Here is an 18,716-nt window from a genome sequence, read left to right on the forward strand (position 1 = left end):
ATAATCAAACATTTTCCTTAAACAGTTGATAAATTATTAATCACTATAATGTTTATAATACAGTTCATAATATTATAAACATTAATAAACAATATATAAATATCACTCTCTATTGGTAAATATAAATCACTTAATTAATTACTCCACTCAAACTACCAGCAGTTGATAAAGTTTCGGTCCCTTCTTCAAAAGACAGCCCTGTTCATTTAGTTTGTCTATCATTTCTCTAAAATCCGACCCAAATCCGTGATGCACCAGACCACCATTGCTAGCCGTCTCTTTCAATTCATTCAGAGTGAAAATTGTCTTCATTGTCACTTCTGATCTCTTTTGAATTAAAGATAAAAACCGCTTGATCTAAAAAGATAAAGGAAATTAGAGAAAGATAGATACTTTAAAAATATAAGTTTTGCAATTACAAATTCTTTTTAATTCCAAAATAAAAGTAATTTGTAAATTGAAACATTTTAACAATCACATTTAATATTTGACAAAAAACTGCAATTCTTGCAATAGTATCTAATTATATAATATATATTTATCATATATAGTTTATATATATATATATATATATCTAATTAAATATATAATATATCTTTATTATATATTATATATAATATAGTTCTAGTTTTCTTATACTGGTCATTTCCTTTTACCTTTGAATTTTGGCTCATTTGCTCGAAGTATTCTCCTCTGTTGACATCAAAGTTCCAATACCATCGCAGAATAATCTGAATGACAAATTTTGTTAACTCGATAACATCTCTTGCATGTTCTATTTTTGCTTCAGGCGATAGATCCACTCTTGCTCTTGCTTGCGTTAGCCGAATTAGAGCTTCAAGTTGCCTAAAGAAAAAGTATAATAAAAAATTAAGGAAATAATAATATTATTATTGATATTTACAAACAACTCAAGGACTTCACTGATAACTTGATTTTTAGTAAATAATACATAAAATAAGAACAGTGTTTGTTTTAAATTCAAATTGTTTTCTATAATTACTTTATTTATTTATTATATATGAATTTTAAAAAATATATGATATATAAATACATTTATATGATATATAATGCATATAATATATATTAGTTAGTTTTTAATTAATGTTATTAATGATTATATTAATTTAATTATTAACCTGAGTGTAACTGGCATACTATCAGCACCCTGACGAACTTGTCTCAGACCCAAATAGAATCTTTTTATTTCCTCAGCAGCCTCTTTTGTCAATTTAGGCTGCACGTTCTTTCTAGCATAGCCTAAACAAACAAAACAATTTATATAATCTCTAAACAAGAGATACAACTAGTTATTTATATTAATTATCCTTCCTTACTTATATACTTCCTCATAAGAACAGTCGGCAAAGGATCAAATCTTTCTCCGTGTCTCAATCTTAATCTTTCCTCAAGACATCGTGGCTGTTGACGTTCATTTTGACTCATTGGAGTCTCAAAAATTCTGCTATTTCTAGATTTTCGTTCCTCTTTAGTCAGATGCATTGAAAATACGTGCTCCGTCAGAAGTGTATCCAATTGCTAAAGAGATAAAATAGTCAATAAATGAAATATAATATAATGATAAGCAAAATAGGAAACTAGAAATGTCAATGAGACATGTTTTAGTCTTACATGAACTAATATATTTAACAAGTTAATCACCACAATAATGTCAATAATGTACCATGATAACTTTAGTGGATAATTTATTCAAAAATGTATCGAGAAGACTTTAATGTCTTCTCATAGCTCCTGTAAAACATAACATCAGACACATATGACTGACAAGGCAATTAATGTGTTTCAATCCTACAATATTAGTTTTAATATTCTAACAAGCCCCTGAAATAACATATTATTATATATGAATAAATAAATCAATATGATCAAACTATTTGTAAAAATATATCGATTTTTATAGAAATCCATGTAATCATATTGTAGAAACAAATAAAATTTATAGTTATTCATTATCACACAACTTCACTAAATTTTGTACAAAAACATAATGTAATTGTTAACGTTTGCAAATACTTTAAATCAGTATGTATTAAATAGATTTCCAAATACCTTAAATCTCTGTTTTTAAACTCCTTGAATCACTTCGTGAGTGTTAAATATTTACACAAACACAGCAAGTTATGTTTCATGTCGACTGCACATGATAAGATTATTTGACAAATTTGTATTTGCGCAAATATGTACCTTAAAATTTAATCACAATAGTTTGTGCAAACGTTTACGATTTTCAGGAATTTGCACAAACTATCGATTTATTTTATTACGTATGTTTGAAGGTATTTTCGCAAACACATTTGACAAATCATATCGTGTGTAACCGCCATTAGTTTTCACTGATGTAATGGTCATTATGAACACCGATTCTAAGTATTTTATGGTTTATAAATAAGATTATTTGTTCCAGTTATGATTAATGAACACTGATTATCAGTTTAACGTATAATTATTTAATAATTTACATCTAAAACATTCAAAATCCGAAATAAATATTTCCTTAAATGTCATTACCAGATACAATCACCATCTTCCTGTACATTCCGCGTGAAAAACTATGAAACGATGTGAAGTGAGCGTTATTACCAACATTAAAGATAAAAAAGTAGTGCGTGATGGGGATTCCTCCGCGCGAAGGAAGTTATGGTTAATATTCAAATCCGTGTTTGCTGAAATTCCTTCAAACATACGAAATTCGATTGCAAGTGTGCGCAAACTTGAATAAAAAGAATTTGCACAAATAATCGGATCGTGTGTAGCACGTATGTTTAAAGGTATTTGCGCAAACCCCGATTTGACAGTTAATCGTATCATGCCATGTCAAATAAACATAACTTCCTTCGTGCGGAGGAATCCCATCACGCACTACTTTTTTTATTTAAAAATGTTTTGCTGCACGTTTATGATTTTTGTGAATTTGCACAAATAATCAGATCTTGTGTGGAATTTGATACGTGGAAATAGAAATAGTTAGATTTTCTTACAGGCTGCAATACTTTCAGACGATTTGCAATATTTTCCGCCGTTTTGGAGCATTTTCAGACAATCAACTACACTTTAAGACGATTTACAACACATGCAGCCATTTTGCAGCATTTTCAGACTATCTGGAATGTTTTTCAATTATCCAGAACATTTTGAAACTACCTAATACATTTTCGAACTATCTAGGACATTTGTAAACTATCTAGAAAATTTTCAGTATATACTAGGACATGTACAAACTACCTAGGATATTTCTGAAATTCTAAAATCATTCAAAAACTATCTAGAACATTTGTCAGACTATCTAGGACATTTAAAGTCTATCTATGAACATTTTAAAACTATCTAAAGCATCTATATATAATTCACAAAATTTACAGACTATCAACATTTTCAGTCTATCAAGAACATAATAAAACTATCGATGATATTTTAAGGCTATCTAGGGCATTTGTCAGACTATCTAGGACATTTAAAGTCTATCTATGAACATTTTAACACTATCTAGAGCATCTAATATACAATCCACAATATTTTCACACTATCTAGAACATTTTCAGTCTGTCAAGAATATTATAAGGATATCTAAGATATTTTAAGGCTATCTAGGGCTGCCTAGAACATCATCTGACTATATGAAATATTTTCAAACTATCCACAGTAATTTTCAGACAGTCTAAGTACATCTTCAGGCCATCTAAAATATTTTCTGACAATTTAGAATATTTTCAAATTATCCCGGTCAATTTCAGGCTATCTAAAACATTTTTAGACTAAATCTAGGACATGTACAGACTCTCTTGGACATTTTAAGATTATCTAAGGTCATTTTATACTATGTAGAACATCTTTGGACTATATAAAACGTTTTCACACTATCTACAACATATTTAAACCATCTAGAAATTTTTCAGACTTTATCTAGGACATTTTAAAATTATCTAAGGTCATTTAAAGACTATGTAAAACATCTTCGGTATATCTAAAACACTTTTACACTATCTAGAACGTTTTTAAACCATCTAGAACACATTCAGACTATCCAAAATATTTTTAATCTATCTCGAACATTTTCAGACTATCTAGAAAAAATTCAGGCTTTATCTAGGACGTATACAAGCATTATTTTAAAATTTTCTCAGGTCATGTTAAGACTATGTAGAACATCTTCCAACTATCTAGAACATTTGACAGACTATCTAGATTGTAGATAGTTTTAAAATGTCCTCAGATAATCTTAAAATGTCCTAGATAGTCTGACAAATATCCTAGGTAGTCTGAAGATGTTCTAGATAGACTTAACATGACCTTAGATAATAAAAGTTTAAAGATGTTGAAAGTCTAAAAGTCAAAAGAATTTTGTAGACAGTCTGAAAATACTCGAGATAGGCAGAAGATGTTTTACATGAACTTCTTAACATAAACTTAGAAAGTCTTAAAGTGTCCTAGATAGCCTGCACATGTTCTAGATGTAATCTGAAAATTTTTTGGATAGTCTGAAAATATTCTAGATAGATTAAAAATGTTCTAGATTACCTGTACATATTTAGATCTAGCCTGAAAATTATTATAATAAAATAAAGTTTGAGAAGATTGAGGTGGACATAAGTCAAATTTTCAATAAATGTTTACTATTGCCTAATTTTAAATCTGATACTTTTGTTGTTATGCCATTAATTCATTCTTAGATTATAAATGATTGTTTTATTTTATGTACAGAAATAAAATTAGTGCAATAATTTATATTTTTATTTTGTGCTTTCATCGATTGTTTTGAAATATTATCAATTTTTTTCAGGATCAATGTTATATATGCAATTGTGTAAATCTTTAAGAATTTAATATATATATTAAATATATTTACAATTTTAAATCATGATTGTGCATTAAATTTCAGCTAAAGTTTTTTTTCGAGTAATACCGTTATTTTCTACTTTTGCAAGAAAAATTAAATTTGATTCAAACTTAACCCACAAAACTTAATATATTTCTGATTTCAAAATAAAAAAATTATCAAAAAAAGTTGTGTATGTAAGATATATGAAATAAAATCTTCATTTTTCTTACGTAATATTTTTTTCAGGAAAATTACGTAATATTTATGTAATTCTTTCGTAATATCTAATTACGTAATCTAGATTACATATTTTTTACATAAAAATTACGTAATATTACGTAACTGGTTTAGTGGGTATCTAGTCTGAAAATGTTTCAGACAGATTTCACAAAGTCTGAAAGTATTCTAGATAGTTAAAAAATATACTAAATAGTGTGAAACATGAAATACAAAAAATATATAATACACTGAAAATGTTGTATATGGCATACAAATGATTTAGATAGTCTGGGCATGTTCTATCTAGTACATTTTTAGAATCTCATGAACAATCTGAGGCATTATATTATTAGCATTAATTGTTTAACTCAAAAGGCATTCTAAGTCTCCTTAAGCTTAACTTCAATAAATATATAACACACTAATCTCTATTTAAATGGCTTGAGTTTAACACAACCTCTAGCAAGACTAATCAGAAGTGAATAACTTCAAAAAAAGCCCCTCAATGTTTACATTTACCTATATTTTTAATTCTCACCTCATCAGGAATATCCAACAGCACAAATACCAAATCAAATCTAGACAGAAGGGCACAGCTTAAATTAACATTTTCCTTTAAGGTTTTGGATCTGTTGTAAACGCCTTTATCAGGATTTGCAGCGGCCACGACTGCACATCTGGCAGGAAGGGAGCAGACTACACCTGCTTTGGCTAAAGAGACACATTGTTGCTCCATTGCTTCGAGCAAAGCCTAGAGAAGAAACAAATAAATAAATATATATATATATACATATATATATATATATATATATATATATATTTATATAATGTATTATTTATCTTCTTATACTGATAGTTAAAATTGTTTATTCATACCGAGTGCTGTTTGGTCATTTTATCAAATTCATCAATACAGCATACACCACCATCGGCAAGTACCAGGGCACCGGCTTCCACACCACTGGTGCTGTTTCCTGAAGAAATACCTGACTCTGATGAAGTCTGGCCGCCAGAAGTTACACTGGCTGTGAGACCGGAAGAAGTACTCGTATTTCCACATACAAAAACACCTAAAATAAAAGAAATAACATAAATGAAAGAAATAATATTTATTACCATTAATGATAAATAAATAAATTAACAATAAATACTAAAAACGGGAGAATTAATGGCTACAATGAGTTCAAAAAATATTTCAAGTACTACACTAATCCTGTAAAATAAAAATAATGTATATTTTGTTAGAAATATCAAGGCACAAAATGATTGAAAGGAGATAAGATATACTCATGTCCAAATTTACATTTTTTACCATATTTACTCAAAAATATCTGATGGTTTGGTCATTAATATTACATATTCATCAGATATTTAAACTTCTATATTATTATTACCTCTAGGGGCAACATCAGCACAAGCCTTCAACATCTGACTTTTTCCCAACCCCGGATCTCCAACTATCAAAACATGACACTCGTTCCTATTTATAAAATCTGACTCTGATGTTTTTGTAGCTCCCATTAAAGCTAGAATGAGACCAGCTTTAGGACATTCTCGGCCGCAAATCAGAGGGCACAGAGAATTAACAAGCAATCGAAAAACATCAGGCTCTGATTTGATTGCTTGTATTGCTGCATAATCCTAAAAAAAATGGTAATTGAAACTTGTGTTTAGTAAATAATACAGAAATACATACTCGTTCTGTGTATTCATCTTCAACTACATTTTCTCTTTGATTTTGTATAGATATGCCTTCAAGATACATTTTGTACATTGATGCTTGATCTCGTCTAGAATGATCATCTAAAGCTCTCACCTAAAATTGTAAAAATCATATTTTAATATCCTTGTTTCAACTGCCCCAAAACAAACTATATTATACATTAATATATTCAGAAACTAGTGGGGCGCATGACATCGTGCCTTAAGGCAAATTGCTGGAACTTCCTATACCAAAAATTATTTTTTTTAAAAAAACTCTGAAAAAAATAGATTTTTAAAAAACTATAAATTTTTGACAAAATTCTGAACTTTTTTTCAAAGCAATCGTACTGCTTTAACTGCGTAGAGACGAAATATCAAAGCGCGTAAGCGCCGCGACCCCGTCTAACGTATAAACATTGGTACGGAACCCATAAATATAAACAAAATTTATACTTATTGTTAAAATCTCTATAAAATATCTGATAATTTGATGTGCATATGTCTAATGATCATTTTTGACCGCCAAATGGCTTTTTTTTACTTTTTTCATTAGATCTCCGAAACGCTAGACCTGCCTTCATGAAAATTTGATCAGTCCTTCATCTTGTTAATACAACTAAAATGTTTTCGAATTATTCAAATCGGACGCTCCATTCTCTTAAAACTGAGTTACCGTTTTTGGCACTTTTTGCCTCATATCTTCAGAACGACTAGACCTGCTTTCGCCAAAAACTAATCAGCACGTCTCCTTATCAATACGAATTTGAATTATTCAAATCGCTTCATCCCTGTTCTCGAAATCGTCGACGAAAATTTGTATCCGAACACACACACACACATTCACATACACACACACACACATACATCCATTTTTTCTAAGGTATGCCAAAATATTCAGAAACTTCTGAAACGTAAAGACATATAAAAATGTTCATTTTCGATTTTGTTGTGATTACTATAATTTGCCCTATGGGAAGTTAATATATTACTTATAAATTGCTTATAAATAAAAAATGATGTTATAAATTATACCTGCACAATTCCAGTGATAGTCACATCATCTCCTGGACAACATAAATTAACCAAGTCTGCTGTTACTTCAATATTTACATTCCTGGGTACTCTGCCTGATTCAAACTATTCAAAATATTTATTTTAGCCATGTATATAAAAGTACATTGAACAAAATGTAATAAAATATTTAAATCAATTTTTTTTTTTTACCTGATCTGCAGTTTTCAACTCCTGCACTTTTAAAGTCTGCCAAGCAGTCGTTCTTGTGCACGGTGTATCAAGAATTGGAATAAAATTTGTACGAATTAGACAGTTTTCCCCTACACATTTTTCTGGTTGGGCCATTACACCGGCAGGCTGTAAAAATAGAACTTTGAATAAAGGATACACTTGCGTAACTTTAATAATACACACATATATATATATATATATATATATATATATTTATATATATATATACATTACAAATTACCTGTTTTACCATCTGCTGTGCAAAACAGGAGCGACAAGCAAATGTCATCCAGGTGCAAAGCAGCTTTGGGTTACCAGCACGAATTACTGTGCCTTTTATTGTAACAAGTTTACCTATACACCAAATATATACATGTATTAATATATAATTAATAATATATAATTATAAATATATAATTGATATTATTAAAAAACTTAATGCACATACTATAGCTGTGTACACGAATATTTTTCAAAGGTATTACAGGTCCGTGCCCCATCACTCTAGCCATTACCATATCCAGGTTTGATGAATCAGTTGACTCATTTTGCATCGAAAGTACCTAAATACTTTTAAAATCTTATTATCACCATACCAAACCAAATTATATTTACCTCACCTGATGCATGGCTAGCCCCAAGCAGTTCAAAGTATATTCCGGCTTTTCTCTTAGATCCTCTTGAAACATAGGCCAATCTTCCATAAATACTGGATCTCCTAAGAGAGCCCTCATATGTATAGGGTACCACAATAATTTTCTACATCTTTGCAGGTTATATAAAACCGTTCTTCTTGTGATATGGGATTCAGTAGCTTTGATATTTTTTACTGTCTGAGATCCAGCGGTATAAACTAGAAATAATACATGGATGATAGATGAAGTGTCATGGTTTCAAACTATACAAATGTACCTTCTAAAGGGAAATACAGTTTCCATCCTGGATAAGGTCCAGGAATAACGTCCAAAGCAACTGATATTAAAGGTTGCTCTCCAGATCTTCTGACAACTTCCGGTAAATTAGCAGAATTGGTAAAAGATTGCACCTAAGTAAATAATAAGAATCAAAAACTGTAAAATTGCGATGAAAGAAAACTTACAGATGATTCGTTTGATGGGGTGCTCCGTCCTGATGAACTACTTCCTCCACGTGAAAAACCACGTTTCCGGTAAGTAAATCTGCCTCTATTATAACTCATTTCTTCTTATTCTGTTTAAAATGTAACTTTCATAAAGGTTTTATTATCAACCGTACATTTTCAAAAACCGCCATTGCGCAAACTGAGTTTTGACATTTGACATCTAACAAAAGCAGTGCTGCCACCCATCAAATATTTCCACAATTCATTAATCATTCTGTTGACTCATGTCCATAACTAAATAATTTAAATAATTATTAATTGCAATTAACTCTTGCGCCATGTTAATTGAATTCTTTTCCATAACATAATATAAATAAATTCGATTCTTTGTCCGATTCAAAAGTCAAAGATTACGTCATTGTGCGCACGCAGACCCACACAATCATTCTCAGTCGGTTCTTCAATTTACAAGAACTGCTAAAAAAACCCTTTTAAAGTTCATTATTGTATATGTGTGATATATTTTTGATGTAAAAATTGTGTACATAGTTAGTTAAATTATTTTAAACCATGTCGAGTAATTGTGTTGAAGTCACGCCCGAAAATATAGCGGCTGCCGAAAAATTCAAAGAAGAAGCTAATGAATATTTTAAAAGTAACTATACAATATTTATATATCAAACAATATATATATATATGTATATCACTTTATAAACAATTCTTTTGCCTTTTATCAAATTTATATATTTATTTATTTATTTATTTGTACATAACCTCAAACATATTGTAATTGTTTATTTTGCAGAACAAGATTACGAGCGGGCTATAGATTTATACAATAAAGCAATTGAAGCAAATCCAAATAATGCTATTTATTACTCAAATAGAAGCATTTCGCATCTTAGAACAGAAAGTTTTGGGTATGTATCAAATAAAAAGATCTCATAACCTTAATGATATGTCACATGTTAGAGTAAATATATACAATTAAGCATTACATTTATATATTAAGTGATTGTCTTTTACATTCAAAGACTAAGAAGTAAAATATTTTATGCTACCATGGAATGGTCTTAAGTGGATTGCGTACCTAAATTTTATTAGAACTTTTACATATAGATTCATGATATATTATTGATGACTTTTATTCTATTATTTTAGTTATGCTCTTAGTGATGCATCGAAAGCGATTGACTGTGATAAGACTTATATCAAAGGTTATTATAGAAGAGCAGCTGCCCATATGTCTTTGGGCAAGTTCAAGGCTGCTCTTAAGGATTTTGAATATGTATGCTAAATGTATATCTAATTTATGTCTATAATTTGTATAGTTTGTATTTATTGTAATTGTTTTTTCTTTAGGTAGTAAAAGCTAGACCTAATGACAAAGATGCTAAATTGAAGTACAACGAATGTAATAAGATTGTAAAAAAATTAGCCTTTGAAAAGGCTATAGCTGTTGATAAGCCAGAGAAAAATATTGCTGATACTATTGATTTTGCTGCAATGTGTAAGTATAGATATTATTGTTCATTATCAATATATATACGAAATTTATTTATTTATTATATTTAGCTATTGAGGATGACTATGCGGGTCCCAAACTTGAAGATGATAAAGTCACCTTAAAATTCATGATGGACCTCATGGAAACGTACAAAAAACAACAAAAGCTCCATAGAAAATATGCTTACAAGGTAACACATTAAATCCCATAAAACAATTCTTTAATTATCTTAATTATCTTTTTTGTAGATTTTGGTAGATGTTAAAACCTATTTGATGACCCAACCATCGCTCGTGGATGTAACTATTCCTGATGAATCTAAATTCACAGTATGTGGAGACGTTCATGGTCAATTTTATGACTTAATGAATATATTTGCATTGAATGGTTTGCCCTCACCTGATAATCCTTATTTGTTTAATGGAGATTTTGTTGATAGAGGCTCGTTTTCTGTTGAATGTATATTCACACTTTTTGGATTCAAGTTGTTGTATCCGGATAGCTTTTTTATGTCTAGAGGTATGGGGAATAATATTTTATAAGCAGGGATTTTTATAATGAAATTTATGTTGTTTGTTTTTAGGTAATCATGAAAGTTCCACAATGAATCAAATGTATGGATTTGAAGGAGAAGTGAAAGCAAAGTATACAAAAAACATGGCAGAACTGTTTACTGAAGTATATAATTGGTTGCCTTTAGCACATTGTTTAAACAAAAGGTAAATACTTAATATACATATACTTTAGCTTATGTGCACTTACATAAATTTTTTTCCAGAGTTTTGGTAATGCATGGTGGTCTATTTTCCACTGACGATGTTACTATTGATGATATCAGGCAAATTGATAGGAATAGACAACCGCCTGATGAAGGTAAATTGCTAACAAACATTATAAAACATATATATCATATATAATACTATTTATTTCCTTAGGTCTTATGTGTGAGTTATTGTGGTCCGATCCTCAACCACAAAACGGCAGGTCACCAAGTAAAAGAGGTAAATTTAAAACAATAATTAGTATAAGAATATGTTACTATGCATATATGTTTTTTAGGAGTTGGTTGTCAATTTGGACCAGATGTTACTCATAAATTCTTGGAGAAGAACAATCTTGACTATGTAATTCGTAGCCATGAAGTCAAATCTGAAGGTTATGAGGTTGCTCATGATGGGAAGTGCATTACTGTTTTTTCTGCACCTAATTATTGGTGAATAATAAATTTAACATTTGTTTTAACTATTTTCAACCTAGTAAATAATTATTTTTAATTTATGATTTATAATTTACAGTGATACAATGGGAAACAAAGGTGCTTTTATCAAATTAAAGGGCAAGACGATGATCCCAGAATATGTCTCATTCTCGGCAGTGGTCAGTATCACATAACTATATACTTAAATAATATTTCATATATAACTTATTACTTTCATCTGCAGCCGCATCCTGATGTTAAACCAATGGTATACGCAAATTCCTTGTTGAACATGATGTGTTGATCGCCATCATATCTCATTTGGAATGGTTTACATATTTATTTGTGCAAGTTTTTTGTGATTTTTACACAAAGTTTGGGATTACTGCCAGTTGATCCAGTGAATTAATGAAATTAAATTGTATCCCAGTGCTCGACATTTGTTATAATCTTGAAAGTTATGTTTAAATATTTTTAATAATGTATTTTCTTGTATGTAGCTCTTTTAAGCCAAATAGTCTTATATAAATTTATATATATGTTAACATTTGCAAAGTCTTTGCCTGATCAATATTATACAATTCTTTTTATAAAACCATTTGATATGTAATTTTGCATTTGAATTCTTTTAATTGTTATATTTACTCTTCATTGCAAATTGTATTTAATCATAGCATATTTTATGAATAAAATATTTTTTATAGGCATAATATTTTTTAGGCAATTACTTTCCTTATATATATATATATATATATATATATATATTGATGATTTTTTGTTCGACGTTGAAACATATTGAAATGAATAAAACAGCCAATGCGTCGAATGTAAACAATTTAATTTATTTTTTATACGTTTCGAGACTAGATGTGTCTCATCATTCAGCTAAAAGAAATTTACAATATAAAGAAAAGGTTTCAAAAAAATGAATTTATACAATGGAAAAATTAATTGAAAAAACAACAAATTATACACACCAGATCAGGAAAAACCCACTTTACTAAAACATTTTACAACACCACAATCACATGACACTACTGTAGGAAAACAAAAATAATTTACGAAAAGACCGAAAAAGGTATATATATATAATATATATATATATATATATATATATATATATATAAATTTATATTTATATCAGATCATTCTACGACATATATAGAAATAGAAATTACCTATTAGTGCCTATGTAATTATCAAGTTTAGAGATTTAATTAATCACAAAATGTAAAAATTAAGCTAGAACAAATGAAGTTAACACAATTAGTATTCTCTGTATATATTATAGTGTATATGATTTATGTATATATATACACGATTAATGAAGTAAGTAAAAGAAACAAAATAACTGATTAAATATAATGTTTTATATCTGTTTCATTACAAAAATAAAGATATTTGAAACTAATTTTATTTAAATATTAATTAGTAATGGATAAATTTATATTTACATACTGAAACAGTTTTTGTGTGATTAATAATCAACAGTTTATTAAATTGCAGAAAGAGAATGTGTGCAAAAGTTACCAATGTCAACTCCCAAGCAATGAAATATTTTGGTGTAATCACTACCATTTTCCAGACATAGGTGAGTATAAGTATGACAAAAATGTATTTATAAATAATTTATTTTTAAAATGTTTAAATTTATAATTTTTAATTAAAATTTTTCTATTTTTCAGTTTCAAATTTTTATTATCTAATGTTGGTTCGCCGTTAACAGCTGGTCAACCTGCATTAGCAAAACAACTTCAACATGTTTCAACGTCATTTTTGAACTTTTAACGTCCAGATAATTTTGTTTTTCTTTAGAAAAATATTATAAATTTTGCTTTAAAACAGTGTTAATTTACAATTATGTAGTTGCAACAGGACTTTTAATAATTTGTGATCGTGTTTTCAAGTTAAAATAAGCAGTTACTTGTGAAATAGACTAGTAATTCCTGGGTTTATGATGCTGCGATAAGGTAAGACAAATATACTAATATTACTGTTAATTTTCATTATTGAATGGATAAACACATGAAATTTATATAAATTTAATAAGTGGAATTCAATACAATTAGATTTCTATTTCGTATCATTCAATTTTGTTTAACAAAACCGTTCTTAGACTTTGTTGATTATGTTGCACATATGCTCCTTGTCAAATGCAAATTTAATCATTTCTTCGTGATTAGTTATTGAACAAAATTTTACGTAGTAAACGATAATAGATGATATTAATAAAACTTTGCATAATGTTAAATTATTGGGTTAAATTATATGATCATACAAAAAGCGGTTTAATTACAAAATTTATTTAAATTTGAAATAATGGGCCGCCATTTTATGTTCTAAGTACTATAATTAAGATAATTATAAATATTAAAAATCTGTTTGAAAGATATCAATGGGAAACTGTATTGTTTAGTTTTTAGTGAAAGCAAAAACTGGATTTTTGAAATAAATAGTTGAAAATTTTACCTAAATAGCTAAGACTCAATCCTTATATATGACAGGGCTTCTTAAACTATGGGTCGCGTTGGAAAATCCTGGGGTTGGAAAACTATCTATATATTTGCATATGTAAGACATGTTACATTGAAATATATATTTTATATAATTATATGTGTTATAATATTATAACACAGTTTTTTGCGCTAAAAACCTGCCAAATAGTTGCCGAATATTCGTTATTTTGTCTCTGGAGCATGCCGAATATTCCGTATTCGGCATTTTCTCGAATATACTATTCGTTGCAACCTACTTGTCTCACATTTTTTAGAAGAAAAGAGCACTAAACCAGTACAGAGTTAATCAAATATGGACTGAAAAAAACACATTGAACAAGTATAAATAAATTACAAATCAATTTATGAATAATAATTAAAACTATATTTATACTATATTAAATTACTTATACTATATTACTATATTAAAACTATATTCAAACTATAATATTAAGTATATATGATAGAACAAGTGTTTTATGGCATGTGAGGTATCGACTTAAAGCTATTTTTAAGCAGAATACGATTTTATAAACTAGCTGTAAGTGGAATTCTGTCTTAAGGCAATTAAGGCATCGTGCCTTAAGGCAAATTGCTGGAACCAAAAATTATTATTTTTTTAAAAACAATTAACATTTTTGAAAAAATTTTACTTCGAAAAAATTAGATTTTTGAGAAACTATAAATTTGACAAAAAATTACTTTTAAAAAAAAAATTTTTTTTTTGAAAACAATTTTTTTTTGAAAAGAAAAATGTTTTCTTCATTTTGACATATTTTGGAAATTCTGAAGGTTTTTTTAAAGCAATCGTACTGCTTTCACTGCATAAAGACGAAATATCAAAGCGCGTAAGCGCCGCATCGCCGTCTAACGCGTGAACATTGGTACGGAACCCATGGGAATGTAAACAAAATTTATACTTATTGTTAAAATCTCTATAAAATATCTGATAATCTGATGTGCATATGTCTAATGATCATTTTTAACCGCCAAATGGCTCATTTTTTTACTTTTTCCTCCATATTTCCAAAGTCGTAGGACCTGCCTTTCTAAAATTTTGAACAGTTCTTCATTTAGTCAATACAAATAAAATGTTTTTTGAATTATTCAAATCGGACGCTTCGTTCTCTTAAAAACTGAGTGCCCGTTTTCGGCACTCTTTTTGCCCCGTATCTTCGGAACGGCTAGACCTACCTTTGCCAAAAACTAATCAGCACGTCTCCTTATCAATACGAATCGAATGTTTTTTAAATTATTCAAATCGGTTGATTCATGTTCCCGAAATCGTCGACGAAAATTTGTATCCGCACATACATACACACACACACACATACATCCATTTTTTCTAAGGTATGCCAAATTGTTCAGAAACCTTTGAAACGTAAAGATATATAAAAATTTTCATTTTCGATTTTTTTGCGATTACTATAACTTGCCCTACGGGAAGTTAATAAAAACATGTTATGATGAATATTACTATAGTTTTATTACAAAAAATATAACATTTAAAGAATAATAAAATCAGGTTTTAAGTAGTTCATTCGAATCAGGTTTTAAGTAGTTAAGCATCAGGCTTAAGTAGTATAAGTAAGTAAAACTTCTTTAGGTTCGCTCACTACAAATCCATGAATAAAACATCATCAGCTTTTTCAACAACTATTTTTCCTCATTCATCAAGCAATTCAACAGGTGGCAACTTGATGACCGGTTCCATAACTTGTGCATTTTGATTTGCAATCAACCGATACCTACATAAATAGACAGCACTATTATGCAAATTATGTTTGACCATAAGGTCATGAATAGTTTTTTCAGCTTCATCGCATTCAGTCCCAAAAGCAACTTTGCAACCTGTGATGACTTTTTCAAGTTTAAATATTGGCTCTGACGGCCTCAGATCTTCAATCACTTCAAGATCAAAGTTGAAAATGATGTTGTTGTAAAAGCAATTCGGTGGAACATCCTTTGGCCAAATAAATTTGCGCACCATCAATTGGCATGTGGTTTCCCTTAGAATTGTTCCTGCTGTGCCCATTATTAATTCGACTCTGGAAATGATATGAAAGATTGATGGATAGGTATTAAATTATCAATTATTAATTATTACCTGGCTACGATGGTATTATTTTGAGATAGCTCTTTGCCCTTTTTGGTTTTTAGTAATACATAACTCCCATTTCGAATAACCAAGTCGTCAACTTGGACACCCCTGGAAAAATAATTAATTCATTATTTCTAATTTTCTGAAAAGTCCATGCATTTGGTGGGAAACCCAATTTTATTTGTAAAATCGTACTTAAAAATAGCTTTTAATTGATACCTCACATGCCATGAAACACTCATGAAATATTTTGAAGTAAAACTCTCGCTTACTACAAATTTATGAAAAATGCAATAAAAATGCATAATTTTGACGAATTCCAAAATTAATTTTGGTACTGCCCAGGGCGGCAAAATTTGGATAGTTAGAAAAAAAATCTATAAAATATAATCAACATTTTTTATCTCAAGAAATATAATTAACAAAACATAATACGATTGCAATGCAAAATTTGGGTTGAAATAACCGATTATTAAAATTTATCATTTTGCCTTGCCTTCCTCTCCGAACGTAAATTATCAAATTGGTTAATAATTATTAACTTAATTAATTAATTATTAATAAATTTGTCAATTTGGCTAATATAAAGATCTGTAAACAAGCTGAAAGTTTAAAAAACATATTTTTTTCAGTTCTCGAGCCTTCTTAAAATGACGAATTTCTGCACTTCCAAACTTACAGCGTTGAAAAAAAATTTAAACTAGTGACGCGTGGCATTGTGCCTTAAGACAAATTATTGAAACATCCCGTACTGAAAATTACATTTTATAAAGAGCTTTAAAATTGAAAAAAATTGGAAATGAAAAAAATTGACTTTTAAAACACATTTTTGGTATTTTGAAATTTATTGAAAATTATGAACTTTTTGCAAAGCAATCGCGATGCGTGACTGTTTCAGAGGAGAAATATCAAATCTCAATTACCATTTTTCGTAATTCGTGCCAAAAACTAATCAGCACGTCTCCCCATCAATACAAATTTAATATTTTTTAATTATTCAAGTGAACACGGATCAACCGATTTAAATGATTCAATTCCTATTGTTAAGGAGACGTGCTGATTAGTTATTGGCCAAGGCAGGTCCAACTGTTTAGAAGATGCGGACCAAAATACCAAAAATGATAATTTAGTCGTTGAGAAAAGAAGCGTCCAATATCATTCAAAAAAAATAGAGAATAAATAACTGCTTAAATTTGTGGAATGCAGGTTTAGCGGTTTCGATGATCAAATAAAAAAAATTGGAAAAGAAACATTTGGTGGACAAAAGTGATCATAAGACATATGCACATCAAATTATCACATATTTTAAAAATATTTTAATAATAAGTATAAATTTTGTATTTATATGGATTATGTAACATTGTTTATTCGTTAGACTGCGACGCGGCGCTTACGCGCTCCAATATTTTGTCCCTACGCAGCTGAAGCACCGCGATTGCTTTAAAAAAAAGTTCGAAATTTCGTAAAATTTCAGGGATGGGGCGGCATTTTTGTCAGTGCCCCGGGGCGCCAAATTTCTAAATCCGGCCCTGTATATACATATATATATATATCTTGATAGTTTTTTCGACGTTGAAACATATTTCAAAGTAACTAGCAGCCCATTCGTCGAAATAAAAAAGGTATAAAGTATAAAAACTTTTATTTATACGTTTCGACACAAGATGCGTGTCATCATTCAGCAACACAGGCCAAAAACACTCAACAAAAATTTATTTTAAAAAATTAAACTTAATAACATATTAGAGAAAAAAACATTTTTTAGAAAAAATTATGAATAACTAAAAGATTTGAAAACTAATTTGACTAAAAGTTATGAAATACATCATTGTGAAGCGAGAAACACGCCCATACCGAGCATCTAGGCTCGACTCATAACTTTTAGTCAAATTAGTTTTCAAATCTTTTAGTTATTCATAATTTTTTCTAAAAAATGTTTTTTTCTCTAATATGTTATTAAGTTTAATTTTTTAAAATAAATTTTTGTTGAGTGTTTTTGTCCTGTGTTGCTGAATGATGACACGCATCTTGTGTCGAAACGTATAAATAAAAGTTTTTATACTTTATACCTTTTTTATTTCGACGAATGGGCTGCTAGTTACTTTGAAATATATATATATATATATATATATATATATATATATATATATATAATGGTAGTATCGCATAACTTCAAACTGAGGTTTGTTATGAACAAACACTCAATTATATGTTATAATAAATAATCTATTCTAAACTCACTTAAAAAATAACTGATCTGGGAAAATATCTTCAAACTGTGGCAGAGATAAGGCTTCGCCAATCCATTTATAAAACTTTCGGCCAACAC

General features: G+C 29.0%; 2 protein-coding genes across 2 annotated transcripts; one reads left to right on the top strand and one right to left on the bottom strand.

The window, feature by feature from the left end:
- Nucleotides 1-147: 147 nt before the first annotated feature.
- On the bottom strand, nucleotides 148-9,273 carry LOC113372796 (DNA helicase MCM8-like). Its single transcript, XM_026613138.1, has 15 exons — nucleotides 9,105-9,273; nucleotides 8,918-9,050; nucleotides 8,626-8,858; nucleotides 8,454-8,568; nucleotides 8,247-8,359; nucleotides 7,985-8,131; nucleotides 7,793-7,897; nucleotides 6,753-6,872; nucleotides 6,451-6,697; nucleotides 5,933-6,126; nucleotides 5,595-5,807; nucleotides 1,338-1,539; nucleotides 1,140-1,260; nucleotides 657-846; nucleotides 148-357 (listed from the first exon to the last, which is right to left on the bottom strand). The coding sequence occupies exons 1-15, from the start codon at nucleotides 9,201-9,203 to the stop codon at nucleotides 148-150; spliced, it is 2,442 nt and encodes an 813-aa protein (XP_026468923.1). The 5' UTR covers nucleotides 9,204-9,273.
- A 142-nt stretch (nucleotides 9,274-9,415) lies between these two features.
- Nucleotides 9,416-12,143, top strand: LOC113372364 (serine/threonine-protein phosphatase 5-like). The gene is made up of 12 exons (XM_026612687.1): nucleotides 9,416-9,741; nucleotides 9,892-10,006; nucleotides 10,248-10,374; nucleotides 10,449-10,596; nucleotides 10,662-10,783; nucleotides 10,842-11,112; nucleotides 11,177-11,312; nucleotides 11,372-11,466; nucleotides 11,529-11,594; nucleotides 11,653-11,806; nucleotides 11,889-11,970; nucleotides 12,036-12,143. Exons 1-12 carry the CDS (start codon nucleotides 9,657-9,659, stop codon nucleotides 12,093-12,095), a joined length of 1,461 nt encoding a protein of 486 aa, XP_026468472.1. The 5' UTR covers nucleotides 9,416-9,656; the 3' UTR covers nucleotides 12,096-12,143.
- Nucleotides 12,144-18,716: the final 6,573 nt, after the last annotated feature.

Source organism: Ctenocephalides felis, unplaced genomic scaffold (genome assembly GCF_003426905.1).
Source record: "Ctenocephalides felis isolate EL2017-DRISC unplaced genomic scaffold, ASM342690v1 CF-g0.4_SCAFFOLD_01604, whole genome shotgun sequence".
Classification (NCBI taxonomy): Eukaryota; Metazoa; Arthropoda; class Insecta; order Siphonaptera; family Pulicidae; genus Ctenocephalides; species Ctenocephalides felis.

Excerpts from the sequence above, each read along its gene's own strand:
- LOC113372796 (XM_026613138.1), bottom strand. The coding sequence starts at position 9,203 with ATGAGTTATAATAGAGGCAGATTTACTTACCGGAAACGTGGTTTTTCA. Across the intron at positions 9,051-9,104 it reads CCCCATCAAACGAATCATCT|GTGCAATCTTTTACCAATTC; the intron begins GTAAGTTTTCTT and ends TTATTTACTTAG. Across the intron at positions 7,898-7,984 it reads AGTTGAAAACTGCAGATCAG|TTTGAATCAGGCAGAGTACC; the intron begins GTAAAAAAAAAA and ends TATTTTGAATAG.
- LOC113372364 (XM_026612687.1), top strand. The coding sequence starts at position 9,657 with ATGTCGAGTAATTGTGTTGAAGTCACGCCCGAAAATATAGCGGCTGCC. Across the intron at positions 10,597-10,661 it reads TATTGATTTTGCTGCAATGT|CTATTGAGGATGACTATGCG; the intron begins GTAAGTATAGAT and ends TATTATATTTAG. Across the intron at positions 11,595-11,652 it reads CAGGTCACCAAGTAAAAGAG|GAGTTGGTTGTCAATTTGGA; the intron begins GTAAATTTAAAA and ends TATGTTTTTTAG.